This window comes from Megascapheus bottae, chromosome 3 (assembly GCF_031878675.1).
Source record: "Megascapheus bottae isolate mThoBot1 chromosome 3, mThoBot2.hap1, whole genome shotgun sequence".
Lineage (NCBI taxonomy): Eukaryota > Metazoa > Chordata > Mammalia > Rodentia > Geomyidae > Megascapheus > Megascapheus bottae.
This window is the reverse complement of record NC_143511.1, coordinates 58,560,166-58,577,491: the sequence shown is the minus strand read 5'-3', so window position 1 is coordinate 58,577,491 and position 17,326 is coordinate 58,560,166. Positions and strand designations below refer to the sequence as shown.

Genomic DNA, 17,326 nt, shown 5'->3' with positions numbered 1-17,326 from the left:
GTCTTCATGGATGCTGGGCAAGCACTCTACCACTAGGCCAAACTCCCAGCCCATGTTTGCTTTGTTTTTGTTTTTGCTCAAGACTAAGGGTCTACCACTTAAGTCATAGCTCCGCATCTACCTTTTTGGTAGGTAACTGGAAACAAGAGTATCATGGACTTTCCTGATCAGAATGACTTCATTCAAATCTCAACCTCAGATCTCAGTCTCCTGAGTAGTTAGAATTAGAGGTATGACCCACCACAGCCTGACCCATAATGCTTCCTTTTTTTGTTGTTGTTGGTTGTGGAGCTTGAACTCTGGACCTGGGCGCTGTTACCTGAGCTCTTCAGCTCAAGGCTACTACCCTACTCCTTGAGCCACAGCCCTACTTCCGGTTTTTTAGTCGTTAATTGGAGATAAGTCTCACAGGACTTTAATGTCTGGGCTGGTTTTTAAGCGTGATCCTCAGATCTCAGCCTCTTGAGTAGCTAGGATTACAGGCCTGAGCCTTGTAATTGTAATACCGGCAGAAGGATTGTTAGTTCCAGGCCAGCCTGTACTATACAAACCTATCTCAAAAGGACAAAGAAATAAAAATTCACAATATATCAATATTTGTATTGATCTCTATCTGTTGCTATAACAAAATACTAGGGACTTGACAGTATGGAAAGAAAAAAGGTTAACTTTAGCTTAAGACTTTAGTTGAAGGGTATGCATTGCTATAAACTCATACTCTTGTAAGAACTTCACAACCAGCATCAATAGAATCCAATGAAATGAGAAATTGAGTGAGGCACCAGTTTCATATCCATAATCCTAACTACACAGGAAGCTTGAAATTCAAAGGATCATAGAAGATTAACTAGAATTACAGGTGTGAGCCATCAGTTTTTAATGCATAAATCCTTGAGAAGCAAAGCATATCCAAAACCAAAGCAGCATCCTAAATGCTCACATTAGGTTCTTCGATATTATTTCCCATACCATAACCATTAAAATCAGAGTATAGAAACAATAGGTTACAAATATAAGATAAGAAATATAAAACATGGCCGGGAGTTTGGCCTAGTGGTTAAAAGTGCTTGCCTAGCATGCATGAAGACCCAGGTTCGATTCCTCGGTACCACATACATAGAAAAAAGCTAGAAGTGGTGCTGAGGCTCAAGTGGTAGAGCTCTAGCCTTGAGAAAGTCTAAGGACAGTGCTCAGGCCCTGAGCTAAGCCCAGGACTGGCAAAAAAAAAAGAAAGAAAGAAAAAGAAAAAGAAGGCAAAAAAAAAAAAAAAAAGAAAAAGAAAGAAATGTAAAATATAAGCCAGGTATGGTGGCTCACGCCTGTAATCCTAGCTACTCAGGAGGCTTAGATCTGAGGATCACGGTTCAAAGTCAGCCTGGACAATAAAGAACCTGAGACTCTGATCTCCAAATAATCACTAGAAAACAGGAAGTGGGACTTGTGGCTCTAGGGGTAGGGTGGTGGCCTTACGGTGAAGCTTAGGGACAGCCCCCAGACCCAGAACCATGACTCATCAAAAAAGAAAGAAAGAAAGAAAGAAAGAAAGAAAGAAAGAAAGAAAGAAAGAAAGAAAGAAAGAAAGAAAGAAAGGAAGGAAGGAAGGAAGGAAGGAAGGAAGGAAGGAAGGAAAGGGGAAAAAAAGGAAATGTAAAATATAAGCTAGAAATACTTGGTCAATCTTGCCAGAAGGCAAGGATGCTACAAGAAATGAATCAAAGAGCCAAGAGTGTGGCCTAGTGGTAGAGTGCTTACCTAGCATACACAAAGCCTTGGGTTCATTCCTGAATAACACATACACAGAAAAAGCTGAAAACTGAGGCGCAAGTGGTAGAGCACTAGCCTTGAGCAAAAAGTGTTCAAGGACAGTGCACAGGCCCTAAGTTCAAGCCCCAGGACTGGCAAAAAGAGGGAGAGGGAGAGGGAGAGACATGGAGGGAGATGGGGGGGAGGGAGGAGAGAAAGAAAGAAATGGAGTCATTCAAGAGTCAATTTTTTTTTGGAGGTAGTAAGAATTTAAACTTTAGAGCCTTGTATTTGATAGGCAGGTGCTATAACGATTTATTCATGACTCAAGTCAAGGAGCCATCTTGACTATCCAAAGATAGGACAATTTAAATATTAAAAATAAAATTTCTATTTATTAAATTTTTTAATCCACTAAATTCAAAATTCAAAAATAGCTGGTTCTGGGGCCATGAGTTTGGCCTAGTGGTAGAGTGCTAGCCTAGGATGCACAAAAACCTGGGTTTGATTCGATTCCTTGGTACCATATAGATAAAAAAAGGAAAAGAAAAAGCCAAAAATGGTGCTGAGGCTCAAGTGGTAGAACTCTAGCTTTGAGAAAATCCAGGGACAGTGCTCAGGCCCTGAGCTCAAGCCCAGGACTGGCAAAAAAAAAAAAAGCTAGTTCTGGGGTCAGGACTGTGGCAAAGTGGTAAAATGCTTGCTGAGCATGCACAAAGCCCTGGGCTCAATTCCTTGGAACTACATACACAGAAAATGCCAAAAGAAGTGCTCATGAGAAAAGATAGAAATGTTTGTGAAGTAGTGCACCTTCTATCCAGTAAATATAATGTAACCTTTCTATTAATAACAATAAAAATAAATAAATTTTTTTAAAAAGTGCTGTGGCTCAAGTAGCAGAGCACTAACCTTGAAAAAGTACAAGGACAATTCCTAGGCCCTGAGTTCAAGTCCCAGGACTTGTAAAAAAAAAAAAGAAAAGAAAAGAAAGAAAAAAGCTGGTTCTATGAGAAAAATAAGAGAATTAACAAGATAGGGGCAGGGAATTTGGCCTAGTGGTAGAGTGCTTGCCTAGCATGCACGAAGACTTGGGTTCAATTCCTCGGTACCACATACATAGAAAAAAGTCTGAAGTGGTGCTGAGGCTCAAGTGGTAGAGCGCTAGTCTTGAGAAAGTCCAAGGACAGTACTCAGGCCCTGATCCCAAGCCCAGGACTGGCAAAAAAATAAAAAAAATGAAATAACAAGATAGTCAAAAGGAAAAAGTAAAAGCAAAGAATCAAGTATTTGTCCTACTTTTCAATATGAACTACCCTCTGGGTAACTAAGCAGTAAAAGAGCAATAGCAAATTTTAAAAGTAGTCCATTCAAGTCAGCACATCTAACTCACATCTGAAATTCTAGCTACTCAAGAGACTGAGATAAGAGGATCCCAGGGGCCGGGAGTTTGGCCTAGTGGTTAAAGTGCTTGCCTAGCATGCATGAAGACCCGGGTTCGACTCCTCAGTACCATATATAGAAAAAAGCCGGAAGTGGTGCTGAGGCTCAAGTGGTAGAGCTCTAGCCTTGAGAAAGTCCAAGAACAGTGCTCAGGCCCTGAGCTCAAGCCCAGGACTGGCCAAAAAAAAAAAAAAAAAAGAGGATCCCAGATCAAAGCCAGCCCAAACAGAGGACTCTTTTATCTCCAATTAACCGAAAGGCTGGAAGTAGAGGCATGGCATAGCTCAAATGACAGAGCACCAGCCTAAAACAAAATAGCTCAGAGACACTGCTCAGATCCTGGGTTCAAGCCCCAGGACCCGAAAAATACATACACACACAACATACATATATATTATTCTCAACTTCAGATCCTATTTCTCTGCTTCGTTTTTTTCTTAATATACTTTTACATTTAATACATTTCTCGTTCATTGTCTGTTATTCAGCCTAAAATGTTAAATTTCATAGTCTGCTTTGTTAACTGTACCCTAAGTATCTACAATAGTTACATGATTACAGAATTATACATGAAAATATAAGACAAAATCAAGAAAAAAAACTTTGAAGTAAACATATCGCTTAATTCCAAAGGTAACAGTTTTGTGTATAAGAGGGAAAACAAAACAAAACATTAATGGTTTGGCCCCCAGGAATTCTCTAGGTAACGTATTACAGAAGAAAGTAAAATATTCAATAATTTTTACTAGTGTTCTCCTTTACTAAGGTAAACTTAGTTCTAACTTAGAAACACATTAACTACCCAAAATGTAGCTCTGTACTTACAGTATTTGCTCTATCCACTGGGAGAAAGTGAGCAAGGAGGGAGGGAATAAATTAGATGTGCTGTAAGGTGAGTTTGTCTGAACAAAAGTAAAACTATTCATTACAAACACAGTATACCCAGGCCAGGAGTATGTCCTAGTGGTAAGAGTGTTTGCCCAGCATGCACGAAAACCTGAGTTCAATTCCTTGGTACCACATACATAGAGAAAAGCTGGAATTGGTGCTGAGGCTCAAGTGGTAGAGCTTTAGCCTTGAGAAAGCCCAAGGACAGTGCTCAGGGTCTTGAGTTCAAGGCCCAGGACTTGGAAAAAAAAAAAAAAAAAAAGTTCTGGGTTTGATTCCTCACTACCATATACACAGAAAACGCTAGAAGTGGTACTTCTGCTCGAGTGGTAGAGCACTAGCCTTGAGAAAGCTCAAAGACAGTGCGCATGTCCGGAGTTTGTGCCAGGACTGGCAAAAAAACCCAAAAACATACTATAGACAACTATGGCATGTGGTACATACCTGCCTCAGCCAGCCTAAATTCTAGTGGTATGTGGCAAAAAGAACAAGAATTCCAGGCCAGTTAGAATTCACTGAGACATGTGTCCAAAAAATAAGTACACCAACAAAAAAAACCCAAAGATGCAACCCCAAACAAACAAAATAAAACATATAGACACACAAAGACTTGGAATAAAATTATGCAAGATATTAAATAAAAGATCCCTATGGTCTAGGGGTGTGGCTCAAGAGGCAGTGCACCTGGGACAGGACCCAGGCCCAGAGTTCAAGCCCCACAACTGACCCAAAAAATAAATAAATATTGCTTCACATATTATCTAAGCCTAATGAGCCAATAAGACAATCATGTCCCAAATATTTCAATCCTATTAAACACACACACACACACACGCTCAAAAAAAAAAAAAAAAAAAAAAAGGACAGATGGCTCACACCTGTAATCCCAGCTACTCAGGAGGACTGAGATCTGAGGATCAAGGTTCAAAGCCAACCTAGGCTCAAAAAGACCTGACTCTTTTCCCCAATTAACCTCTAGAACATGGAAAATGGGGCTTGACTTAAGGATAGGGCGGTATCCTTGAGCTGAAGAGCTCAGGGACAGTGCACAGGCCGAGTTCAAGCCCCATGATCCACAGAAAAAAAAAAAAAAAAAAAAAAAAAACCTAAGATACCACCTTATCCCAATTAGAAAGGCCAATATTCTGAACTCAAGACAACGACAGATGCCGGTGGGGCTGTGTGGCGCTGCTGATGGCAATGTAAACTAGTTCAGCTACTCTAGAAGGCAGTTTGAAGGTTTCTTAAAAAAAAATGAAAACAGACCTTCCCTATGATCCTGCCATACCACTCTTGAGCATCTACCCCAAGCATCATAATCCAGGACATGATGCAGGCACCTGCTCAGCCATGCTCGTCTCTGCACTATTCACAATAGCCAAGGGATGGAAACAACCCAGATGCCCCACTACAGATGAATGCATACAAAAAATCTGGTACAGGGGCCGGGAGTTTGGCCTAGTGGTAGAATGCTAGCATGCAAAAAGACCCAGGTTCGATTCCTTGGTACCATATACCTAGAAAAAAGCCGGAAGTGGTGTTGAGGCTCAAATAATAGACCTCCACCCTTGAGAAAGTCCAAGGACAGTGCTCAGGCCTTGAGCTCAAGCCTCGGACTGGCCAAAAAAAAAAAAATCTGGTACATATATACAATGGAATTCTACATTGCCAACAGACAAGATAAAATAATGGCATCTGCTGATGAAACTAAAGTGAATCATGTTGAATGAGGTAAATCAAGACCAAAGGAACAAAAGGCGCATGGTCTCCTTGATATGTGGATAGTACATTCAAACAGTACAAGACTGATGACTCAATATTCGGGTAAAAGGTTATAGACATGGTCTTAGAGATATAAATATAACTATACACATAAAATCTATGATGGGATATTTATTCTACAGACATATTATATAGGTTGATATGTCTATGACATATAAACCCATGGCTTAATTTTAATTATGTTCCAAAATCTCTGTACCAGTGATTGCATATAGAGATTCTCTTCTTGAATACTTCTTTGTTAAACACAACATTTGAAATATGATGTAAAATCAGTGTTAAAATCTTTCAGGGAACAAGAGTTTGGCCTACTGGTAGAGTGCTTGCCTAGCATGCACGAAGACCCGGGTTCGATTCTTTGGTACCACATACAAAGAATAAAGCTGGAAGTGGTGTTTTGGCTCAAGTGGTAGAAATCAAGCCTTGAGGAAAGTCCAAGGACAGTGCTCAGGCCCTGAGTTCAAGTACCACCATTGGCAAAAAAAAAAAAATCCTTCAAAAAAAAAAATTAGTGGAGGCTGGGAGTTTGCCTAGTGGTAGTGTTTGCCTAGCATGCATGAAGACCCAGGCTCGATTCCCCAGTACCACATACGTAGAAAAAGCCACAAGTGGTGCTGTGGCTCAAGTGGTAGAGTGCTAGCCCTGAAATAGTCCAAGGACAGTGCCCAAGCCCTGAATTCAAGCCCCAGGACTGGCAAAAAAATAAAAAATAAAATAACCTAAATAATAGGAATCCTTATTTATACTAAATGAAATCAGTCATAAATTGGGGGGAAAAAAAAAGAGAATCAGAATATTCTACAAGAACTTGCTTCAGGGGCCGGGAACGTGGGCCTAGTGGTAGAGTGCTTGCTAGCATACACGAAGACCCAGGTTCAATTCCTTGGTACCACATATACAGAAAAAGCCAGAAGTAGCCAGGTGCAGTGGCTGACACCTGTAACCCTAGCTATTCAGCAGGCTGAGAGCTGAGGATCAAGGTTCAAAGTCACAGTGGGAAGGAAATGCGGGCCAAGACATGAGAAATCTATCAATGTTTGTGAAGTAATGCACCTTCTATCTATAACCCTTCTATTAATTACAATAAAAAATATATGAAGAAAAAAATAAGGGTTCAAAGCCACTAGGGCACAAGGGGACCAGAGACTCTTATCTCCAACTATCCCCCAGAAAAGTGGGGTTTGGCTCAAGGGTAGGGTGGTAGCCTTGAGCTTTTTAAAAAGCTCAGGGACAACGCCCAGGCTAAGTTCAAGCCCCAAAAACAAAAATTAAAAAAAGCCAGAATGGTTCTGTGGCTCAAGTGTTAGAGTGCTAGCCTTAAGGAATTCCCAAGGACAGTGCTCAGGCCCTGAGTTCAAGCCCTAGGACTTAAGAATATAAAAAAAAAACTTGCTTCAATTTTATTTTTGTGGGAATCATTTAAAAATCTCCACATACAAACAGTTGACCTATAAAATTTATTTCTATAAATATATACTAAAGATGATTGGGATGTGGTAAGGGAGAGAAATGGGGACAAAAACATGAGAAGGGGCGTCATTTTGTGAGAAGTAATGCACCTACTATCTGGCCAATGTAATTGTAACCTCTCTATACATTAACCCGACAATAAAAAATAAAATAAAAATGTTTTCATGAAATAGTAAAAAAATGTATACTAAAAAGAAAACCACATATTTGCAATGCTGTATACAATACCTTATTTTGTTTTTTGTTTTTTTGCCAGTCATGGGGCTTGATGAACTACCTCAGGGCGCTGAGCTTTGTGCTCAAGGCTGGAATTCTACCACTTAAGCCACAGGGCCACTTCTGTTTTTTTAATGCTTATGTGGCACTGAGAAATTGAGCCCAGGGCTTCATGCATGTTAGGAAAGCACTCTACCACTAAGTCACATTTCCTGTTTATATGAATAATCATTACTTTAGTCCATTAATCTCTTTATTTTTCTTATTGTTTTGTTATGAGATGGGGTATTTTTCTTATTGTTTTGAGATAGGGGTCTTGCTACATTTCCTTGGCTAGTCTTGAATTCCTGGATTTAAGCATTCTAAGTAGCTTAGACTACAGATGTACACCACTGAGCTCAGCTGTGTTTCTAAGTCTGAAATACTTTATTTCAGGTACTTGTTTACCAATGGCACATCCTTCTACTGCTGGTAAATTTGCCTTACTGAGACAAAAAGTAAAATGATCCAGGCGCAGTGGCTCTTGCCTGTCATCCTAGCTACTCAGGAGGCTGAGATCAGAGGATCAAGGTTCAAAAAGCCAGTCTAGTCACTAAAGACTGTGAGACTCATCTCCAATTAACCACTAGAAAACCATAAGTGAGGCAGAGGCTCCAGCCTTGAGCTGAAGAGCTCAGAGACAATGCCCAGGTGTAGGGCAGGGACAGCGCCCAGGCCCAGAGTTCAAGCCCCACTACTAACAACAAAAAAAAGAGGTAAAGTGCCTGCCTAACTAACGAAAAGTCCTAAGCTCAAACCACAACATGTCTTCTTCCCTTCCACTCCTCACCACACATATACATAAAATATTTCATTTCAAAGAAAACAAACAATTTGGGCTGGGAATGTGGCTTAGTGGTAGAATGTTTGCCTACCATTCATGAAGGCCTAGGTTCAATTCCTCAGTACCACATAAACAGAAAAGTCCGAAGTGGCACTGTAGCTCAAGTGGTAGAAGCTAGCCTTGAGCAAAAGAAACTCCAGGACAGTATTCAGGCAGAGTTCAAGCCAAAGACTGGCAAAAAAAAAAAAAAAAAATTTGTAAAGATGTATGCTAAAACATATGTCGAGCACTAGAAATTAATGATAGGAAAGTAAAACAGGTTCTACTGTGTGAGGCTGTGGATGAGAATATCAGGGGAAAGAAAACAAATGGACAGGCTGAATATGGATGAATATGGTAGAAGTTTATTTATATGTACAAATATAACATAATGGAATGTGTTGAAATTGTTTTAGAAGGGAAGAATGGCAGAAGAATGGCTGGCAGAGGGGTGAGTCTGATCACATACATTATATGTATGAAAATGTCACATTGAAACTCCTTCTTGTTCAAGTAATATATACTATGAATTTTTAATTCACAGAAGATCTAGTACACTTAAAAATAAATTTTACTGCCAAGCACTAGTCAGTCATTTTAGCTACTCAGGAAGTTGAGATCTGAGGATGGTGGTTCAAAGCCAACCTGGGGGCTAGGAGTATGGCCTAGCAGCGGTTCAAATGGCAGAATGTTAGCCTTGAGCAAAAAAAAGCTCAGAGACAGAACCCAGGCCCAAAAGTTCAAGTCTTAGGAACACACACACACACGCGCGCGCGCACAATGCTAAGAGAGTAAAACAGACTTGGAAAGGCAAAGGGGATGGCTAGACAAGAGGTAAAAAGGCTGAATGAAGATGAATATGGTCAGTTCATTTTGCATGTATGAGAACAGAATAAAATCTGTTGAAAATTTTTATAAAGGGGTAGTAGGATGGGATAGTGATAGGATGAGGTTGATAGAATTATTTACATTCATAGAAATGTCACACACTCAAACTCCCTAGGTACAATACTAACATATGTTAATTTTTTAAAAGATGCCAACAAGGGCCTCATGGTAGAGTGGGTGCCTAGCATGTACCCAGGTTCAATTCCTCATACCACATACACAGAAAAAGCTAGAAAGGGGTGCTGTGGCTCAAGTGGTAGAGCTCTAGTTTTGAGAAAGCCCAAGGACAGTGCTCAGGCCCTGAGTTCAAGACCCAGGACTGACAAAAAAAAAAATGCCACCAAAAATAAATGATAGAGCTGTGTGCCAGTAGCTCACACCTGCAATCCAAACTACTCAGGAAGCTGTGATCTGAGAATCCTGGTCCAAAACCAGCTAAGGCAGGAAAGTCTGCAAGGCTCTTATCCCCAATTAACCACAAAAAGCCAGAAGTTGTGGCTAGAGTGGTAGAGGACTAGCCTTAAGCAAAAAAGGTACACATGTACACATATACACACACACAAGATTGAGTGTCAGTATGTTGCCCAGATTATAGAGTACAGTGGCTATTCACAGGTACAGTCTCACTACTGACCTGCTGTTTCCAACCAAAGGTAGATTTACCTCTCCTTAAGTAACCTGGTAATCGTCACTCCACCCACACCCCACCCAGACGGGTGGAAACTTACCATATTAGGGTAGTGAAGATAGCCAACCGGCATAGTACTATTCAGCCCAGAACTCCTAGACTCAAACTGATCCTCTTGGCTGGCTGGGTACTAGTGGCTCATGTCTGCAATCCTAGGTACTCAGGAGACTGAGATCTGAAAACTATAGCTTGAAGCCAGCGAAGGCAGCAAAGTCCATATAACTCATCTCCAATTAACCAGAAAAAAAACAGACCAGCAGCCTGGCATGGTGGCTCACATCTGCAATACTACTCACGAGACTGAGATCTGAGGATCACGGTTCAAAGCCAGCCCAGGCACTAAAATCCATGACTCTTACCTCTTATTAACCACTAGGGAGAAAAAAAAATGCTACTCAGGAGGCTGACATCTGATAATCAAGGTTAAAAGCCAGTCCAGGCACAAAAAGACCTGAGACTCTTACCTCCAATTAACCTCTAGAAAATGGGAAGTGGGGCTGTGGCTCCAGGGCTAGGGTGGTAGTCTTGAGCTGAAGAGTTCAGAGACAATGCCTAGGCCCAGAGTTCAAGTCCCACAACTAACAAAAAAAATTTTTTTAATTTAAAAAAAAAGAAAAAGGAAGAAAAGAAAAAGGAAATTTCTGTGCCAGCTTTGTGTGGGTATGTGCCAGCCCGGGGGCTTGAACTCAGGGCCTGAATGTTACCCCTGAGCTTCTTTTGCTCAAGGCTAGCCACAGCTTCACTTCCAGCTTTTGGTGGTTAACTGGAGGTAAGTTCCATGGACTTTCCTACACAGGTGTGAGCCACCAGCACCCAGAGCCTGTGCCACTTTTAACTGCACCTATAATGGAATACACTAAGAGCCTTGTTTTAAGACAAAAATAGTGAAATAAAAAATAATAACTATGGATTCGACTTTTTTCAGCTAAGGATTAATCAGATAAAAGGCAATACAATAGGGAGAAAATAGAAGAAATACAACTTAACAAATTTTTCACATAAAACAAAAATCATAAGCCTATTTAAGAATTTGGTTTATTTACATATCAGACTCAAAGGTAAAGAGGCTGGGTTACAGCTCAGAGACAGAGCAGGAAAGACTCCTGAGTTCAATCTCTAGCCCCCAAAATTCAAAACAAAACAAACACAACTAAAGCTGGGTACCAGTGGCTCATTCTTATAATCTTTGCTATTCAGGAGGCTGAGATCTGAGGATCTCAGTTCACAAAGTCTGAGATTTTTATCTCCAATAAACTAAGAAGCCAGAAGTAGAGCTATGGCTCAAGTGGTAGAGCACTAGCTCAGGGACAGTAGTACTCAGACCCTGGGTTCAAGCCTAGAACTAGCAAAAAAACCCAAAAGGGGTAGGGGGATTAAAGACACTCAAAAGATAATGAAAATTAGCACATTATTAAGTGTGTGCTGTGTGTGTGTGTGTGTGTGTCTGTATAGATTAAACCCAGGACAGGGCCTCCAGTATGCTAGACAAGCATTCAAAAATTAATGTACAGTACAAGGAGTATCTTTGTTTACCAATTTCACATTGAGGGGAGTTTACCACACTCAGTTACCAAATACTAGGCATGTTAATTTCCAATCCCTTATTTTCTTTCACATATGCTTGCTTAGTTGTTAATATTTATTTATTTGTTTATTTATTTATTTATTTTTGCCAGTCCTGGAGCTTGAACTCAGGGCCTGGGCACTGTCCTTGGGCTTTTTCCTCAAGGCTAGCGCTCTACCACCTGAGCCACAGCACCTCTTTCAGCTTTTCTATGTATGTGGTACTCAGGAATCGGACACAGGTTTTGGTGCATACTAGGCAAGCAATCTACCACTAAGCCAAACTCCCAGGCTCCACTAGGTTAGTTTTTAGCAAATTGCAGTGGAGTAAGATTATTATTTAACTAGTATCATTTACCTCAATGTCAGCTGTCCCAAACAAAATACTTTTTTGTGGTGCTGGTCCTGAGGCTTGAACTCTTGTCCTGAGCACTCGTCAAGGGTTAGCACTCTACCACTTGAGACACAGATTGACATCTAGTAGTTAACTGGAGGAAAGCGTCTCACAGACTTTCTCCCCCAGACTGGCTTCAAACACAATGCTCAGATTCCAGCCTCTGACTAGCTAAGATTACAGAAGTGAATTTCTAACTAAAAAATAATTTCTGGAAATTAAACTTGATCCTCAAAAGTTGGTCAGTAGATTTTGCTAAAAAAAAAAAAAAAAGTTACAACAGTTAAAACATACTATTTCCAGCATCTTTAAATGAACACTTGTCTTTAAATAGAGAACGTGCCTCAACAAGGACATAATATTTTTTCTAGCAGGTCACTAATAACTTGTACCTTTACTTAGTAATGTTAAATATCTGCATCTGAAAAGTACACATGTATGCTGACTGCAAAAGATGAAGCAAATAGTTGGTAAGGATACAACTCTTACATAATAGCCTAAAAATGTCTTTTTACTAGATAATCAGTGACTATCAGAGACAGAAATATTAAATATTCCCTTAACACTCCCATTTTCAACCAAGTTGACCCAATTTAAAGCCAGAAACTGAACTTAAACCTTTTGAAGGGTAGAAAACAGGAGTTAAGTAATTGGGTAGTCCTAAAAATACACATCACAACTACATGACTAAGATACTCGTTTAAAACTTGTGCCAAAATAACCCCTCCCTTCAAAACAAACTAAAATTGACTCACTGGCCTATTTTACTTAATTTTGGAAATTAAAAAAAAATAATTCCTTAACATTCATTTCCTCTAAGCTCTGCCCCAGTGTAAAACATTCTAACCTTCAAACTGGGATTCTGCCCTGCAAAAATGTTCAAGTAAAAAGGGAAGGAAAAATAAACGTATCTCCAAGTTATCTGCCTTGGAGTTAGAACAAAACCAAAACACAATTCCATAATAATTCATGGAAAACAATAGAAACAATGTCTACAGTGGCTGCCTAAGGAGCCATCTCACCCCGAGAATCGACTTCTCTAAGAGACTTTTCATCTGTGAGCTGACCCCATTCTGGAAGTTAACCACCTGGGCACAAAAGCTTTCAATATTAACTCCCTGAAGAGAGAAACTCTCAATCTCTCTAATATGTCATGATCCACCCTTTGTGGACAAGAGGGGAAATAAATAAAAGCTAGTAAAGTTGGTGGTGAGGTGAGGACAAAGGGCATTTTGAAAAGAAGCACTGACTGGGGTAAACGAAGAATGAGGACAGAAAGAAAGCTAAATTAAAGTTCCCTCCAGTGGATATTGGCAAGAAAACGGAGCACCTTTCCCCTCCCCCTTAAATATCACCCCCTTTTCATTCCTATCCACTAGAATATAAAGTTGGAACTCCCACTCCCCAAAAAAGCTCAAAGGATCCTCAAAATGTCAGGGCCTCAGGAATAACAGGCTAATGTACCCCCCCTCAAAAAAAAAAAAAGTCCAATCCGGTAAGTGCAGGTCACCCTGCCCTCTGGGGCAGTTCCAGCCTGCGCAGAGAGGGCTCAGAGGGGAGAACGGGGAGCAGACGTCTCCCTCTCCAAACACCCTCAGCTGGAGAAACAAAACAAAGACAGCCATCCTTTTCCTCCGTAGTCACTACCCCAGCCAGGGGGAGGCTTTCCCATTTCCCGGTGCAGTCTGGCCTCCCGCCCCCGCCCCATGACAAAGAAAAGGCCTTCCAGCCTCCACCGAGGGGGGGTGGGGTGCGCGGTGAGGAGCCCCTCCACGCAGCCCCCTCTCCGCCCTGTAGAAAAAAACAGCCCCAAAGCCACGGGGAGCCGAGGCCTGGGGCTCGGGGAAGCCGAGTCCGGGAGAGGGGGTGGGGAATACCTTAAAGTAGCCGCCTTCGTAGAGGGTGTTGGGGGGTCCGAAGATGGCTACCTCCCAGTTGTAGAGGTCGGACTCATCCACCAGGGTGATCCGGAAGCCCTCCACCGGTTCCTCCTGCAGGGATTTCAGCTCGAGCATCAGGGCCTTCTGCGAGCTGGTCATCTGCTGCTGGGCCATCGCGGCGGCGGCGGCGGCCGTGCGGGGCCGGGGCCCCAGTCCTCGCGCACCGGCCGGGCCGCACCAGGCCCCTCCCCTCCGCTCGCCCGCGGGCCGGGCCGGGCCGCGCACCCGGCCCCTGTCTTCACACGCCCGGCGAGCGGGCGGGACCAGGCCCCAGACGGCCCGTGGGCCCGCCCGGGGTCCTCCTCACACTCGACGCAGGCCGGCCGGGGCCCTGCTCCTCACACTCGGGCCGAGCGGGGCGGGGGAGGGGGTGGGGGGGAAGGTGGCGGGAGTTCGGGGAATTCGCTCCCGGGCCGAGGCCGGGGCCTCCCCCCCCCGGGGGGGGCCTCTACTTGGAGGGGAGGGGAGGGAGCGGAGATGGAAGCGGAGGAAGGCGACCGTGGGGGCCGGCGACGAGAGGGGGCCGGGCCCGCCCAGGAGCACCGCGCTCGCTCGCTCGCTCGCCCTCTGCTTCTCCTCGGAGGCCGCCGGGGTCGGAGGGCGCGCGGGGCCGGGGGGGGGGGGGGGGCGGAGAGGGGAGCGCGGCGGGCGCGGGGGTCTCCGGGCAGCGGCGGCGGCGGCACGGGGGGAGGGGCGGCGGAGGAGAGCGTGAGCGCCGCGCGCCGCGGGAGCGCCTGAGCCGAGAAGGAGGGAGGGCGGGCGGGAGGGGGGGGAGGGAGAGCGGGAGGAGGGGCGCGCCCGGAGGGGGGCGGCTCTGGGCGGCTGCGGCCCGACGCGCCTGCGCGCGCCCCTCCCTCCCTCCCTCCCTCCCTCAGCCGCCGGCCTCGCCCTCCTCCTCCGCCCGCTTCTCCTCCTCCCTCTGCCCCGCCTCCTCCAGGCCAGCGGGCCAGGTGGCGACGCTTTGTGACGCGGGCGCGTGTCCCCCGCCCTTCCGGGGCCTGCCGACCTGGGGGGCCCCCCAGACGGACCCGGACGAGTGGACGGCCGGCCAGGGAAGGCCTCGACCTCTGCGCGACTGTTGTGCGACCGGACGCCGCGTTGCTCCAGGCGTGTCCGCGTCCCGGAAGGAGCCGCGAGGACCAGAGCTCCCCGCTGCGGAGCCGGAGCCGGGCCGCCCGCCTCCGGGCCCCCTCCCGAGGACGCCGGGTCTGCGGCCTCTGCGCTGAGGAGGTCCTCGACGGAGAGATGATGAGACGACGAGGACCCGGCCTAGCCGACCTCTCTCCCACAGACGCAGCTCCCAGGCCGGGCCGTGTGTCGCTGGGCAGGCCATCCAGGCAGGCCCCAAGGAGGACCACCTCCCCAAAGAGAATCGCAGGAACCCCAGTCACTCCCACTAGACGTTACCAGGGAAAATGGACTCAACCCGAGGTCCTGGTTCTTCTCCAGGTGATTCGAGAGAAGCACTTGTGTTGAGACTTTGAACCTCTCTGTAAAAGTCCATTCAGCTTGTCCAACCTGGAACTAAGCAACTTTTGAAAAACAGTCAAGATTGAAGTGACCTGTGTTGCAGCCTTCAGTCCCTGTGACGGATAATCTTTGGGTGTGTTCTGCTACTGCCGAGATTATTTCCTAGGAGAGTCTGGCCATCTTGAGAGTTTGGCCGAAAGATCCTTGTTCCAATTCATATTACTTCTCTTTCATCAGCTTTTTTTTTTTTTTTGCCAGTCCTGGGCTTGAACTCAGGGCCTGAGCACTATCCTTGGACTTGCTCAAGGCTAGTGCTTTACCACTTGAGCCACAGCACCACTTCCAGCTTTTTTCTATGTATGTGGTACCGTAATCAAACCCCGGTCTTCGTGCATGCTAAGCAAGCACTGTACCACTAGGCCAAACTCCCGGCGCTTCATCAGCTTCTTTAAAAGCAAATTTAATGACACCTAACACAGGAAATTATAATGATTAAATGAGATCATCTATGTACAGTACAGCATTTACTATGCTTGGCAAATTATCTATGAATAGGAACTTTTAAGCCTGTCACCTGTGGCTCATATCTGTGTAATCCTAGTTACTCAGGAGGTTGAGGTCTGAGGATCTCAGTTCAAAGTCAGCAAGGTGGGCCGGGAGTTTGACCTAGTGGTAGAGTGCTCGCCTAACAAGCATGAAAACCCTGGCTCAGTTCCTCAATACCACATACATAGAAAAAAGCTGGAAATGGTGCTGTGACTCAAGTGTAGAGCTCTAGCCTTGAGGGAAAAAAAGTCCAAAGACAGTGCCCAGGCCCTGAATTCAAGCCCCACAATGGCAAAAAAGCAAAACAATCCTTATCTCCAGTTAGCTTTTAGAAAAGTGGAAGTGGCACTGTGGTTCAAAGTGACAGAGTACTAGCCTTGAGCAAAAGAGCTCAGGGAGAGCACACAGATCCCAAGTTCAAGCCCCATCACTGACCACAAAAAGTTAGATTTAGAGAAAAATTGAGACAAGGGCCGGGAGTTTGGCCTAGTGGTAGGATGCTTGCCCACCATGCACAACTACCCAGGTTCGATTCCTCAGTACCATATACATAAAAAAAGCCAGAAGTGGTACTGTGGCTTCAGTGGCAGAGCACTAGCCTTGAGGAAAAAGCCCATGGACCGTGCTCAGGCCCTGAGTTCAAGCCCTAGGACTGGCAAAATAATGAAAAGAAAAAAAAAATAGAGACAGTAATACAATTCCGATATATATGACACTCAGTTTCCCCTATCAATAACTTTTTTTTTGGCCAGTCTTAGGGCTTAAACTTGGGCCTGAGCACTGCCCCTGATCATTTTGCTCAAGGCTAGCACTCTACCACAGCCCTGGACTACAGGATCCAAACTACACTTTCTGCTTTTTGGTGATTAGTTGAAGATAAGAATCGCACTTTGCTGCCCTTAGCTGGCTTTGAACCATCATCCTCAGACCTCAGCCTCCTGAGTAGCTAGGATTACAGGCATGAGAGTGAGTCACTGGCACCTAGCCACCTATTAATAACATCCTAACAGAGTGTAGTCTGTTCATGCAATTAATAAGCCAATATTGATATGTTACTATTAACTCATGTTTTATCCATATTTCTTTAGTTTTTACCTAATGATCTTTTTCTAAAAAGTATCAGGATTCCATCTAAATTACCAAACCACATTTAGTTATCCTATTTTTCTTGACACTTTGTAAAGTCTTTTTTTTTTTTTTTGGCCACTGTCCTTGGGCTTTCTCAAGGCTAGAGCTCTAACACTTGAGCCACAGCACCACTTCCAGCTTTTTCTGTGTATGTGATACTGAGGAATCAAACCCAGGGCTTTGTGTATCCTAGGCATGCACTCAACCACTAGGCCACACTCCCGGCTCAGAATTTTCTTCTTAGTGTTTTTGAAAATTTTGAACCATCTTGGTTAGTTTTTTTTATTTTGTTCTGTTTTTTTTTGAGG

General features: G+C 44.1%; 1 protein-coding gene across 1 annotated transcript in view; it reads right to left on the bottom strand.

The window, feature by feature from the left end:
* The window catches only part of Ube2r2 (ubiquitin conjugating enzyme E2 R2), a 56,464-nt gene extending 41,999 nt beyond the window's left edge, over positions 1 to 14,465 (bottom strand). Inside the window, exon 1 of the mRNA XM_090330118.1 lies at positions 13,812 to 14,465. Within this exon, the coding sequence (XP_090186244.1) occupies positions 13,812 to 13,988 (177 nt within the window). The 5' untranslated portion in view covers positions 13,989 to 14,465. The remainder of the gene's footprint in view (positions 1 to 13,811) is intronic.
* Positions 14,466 to 17,326: the final 2,861 nt, after the last annotated feature.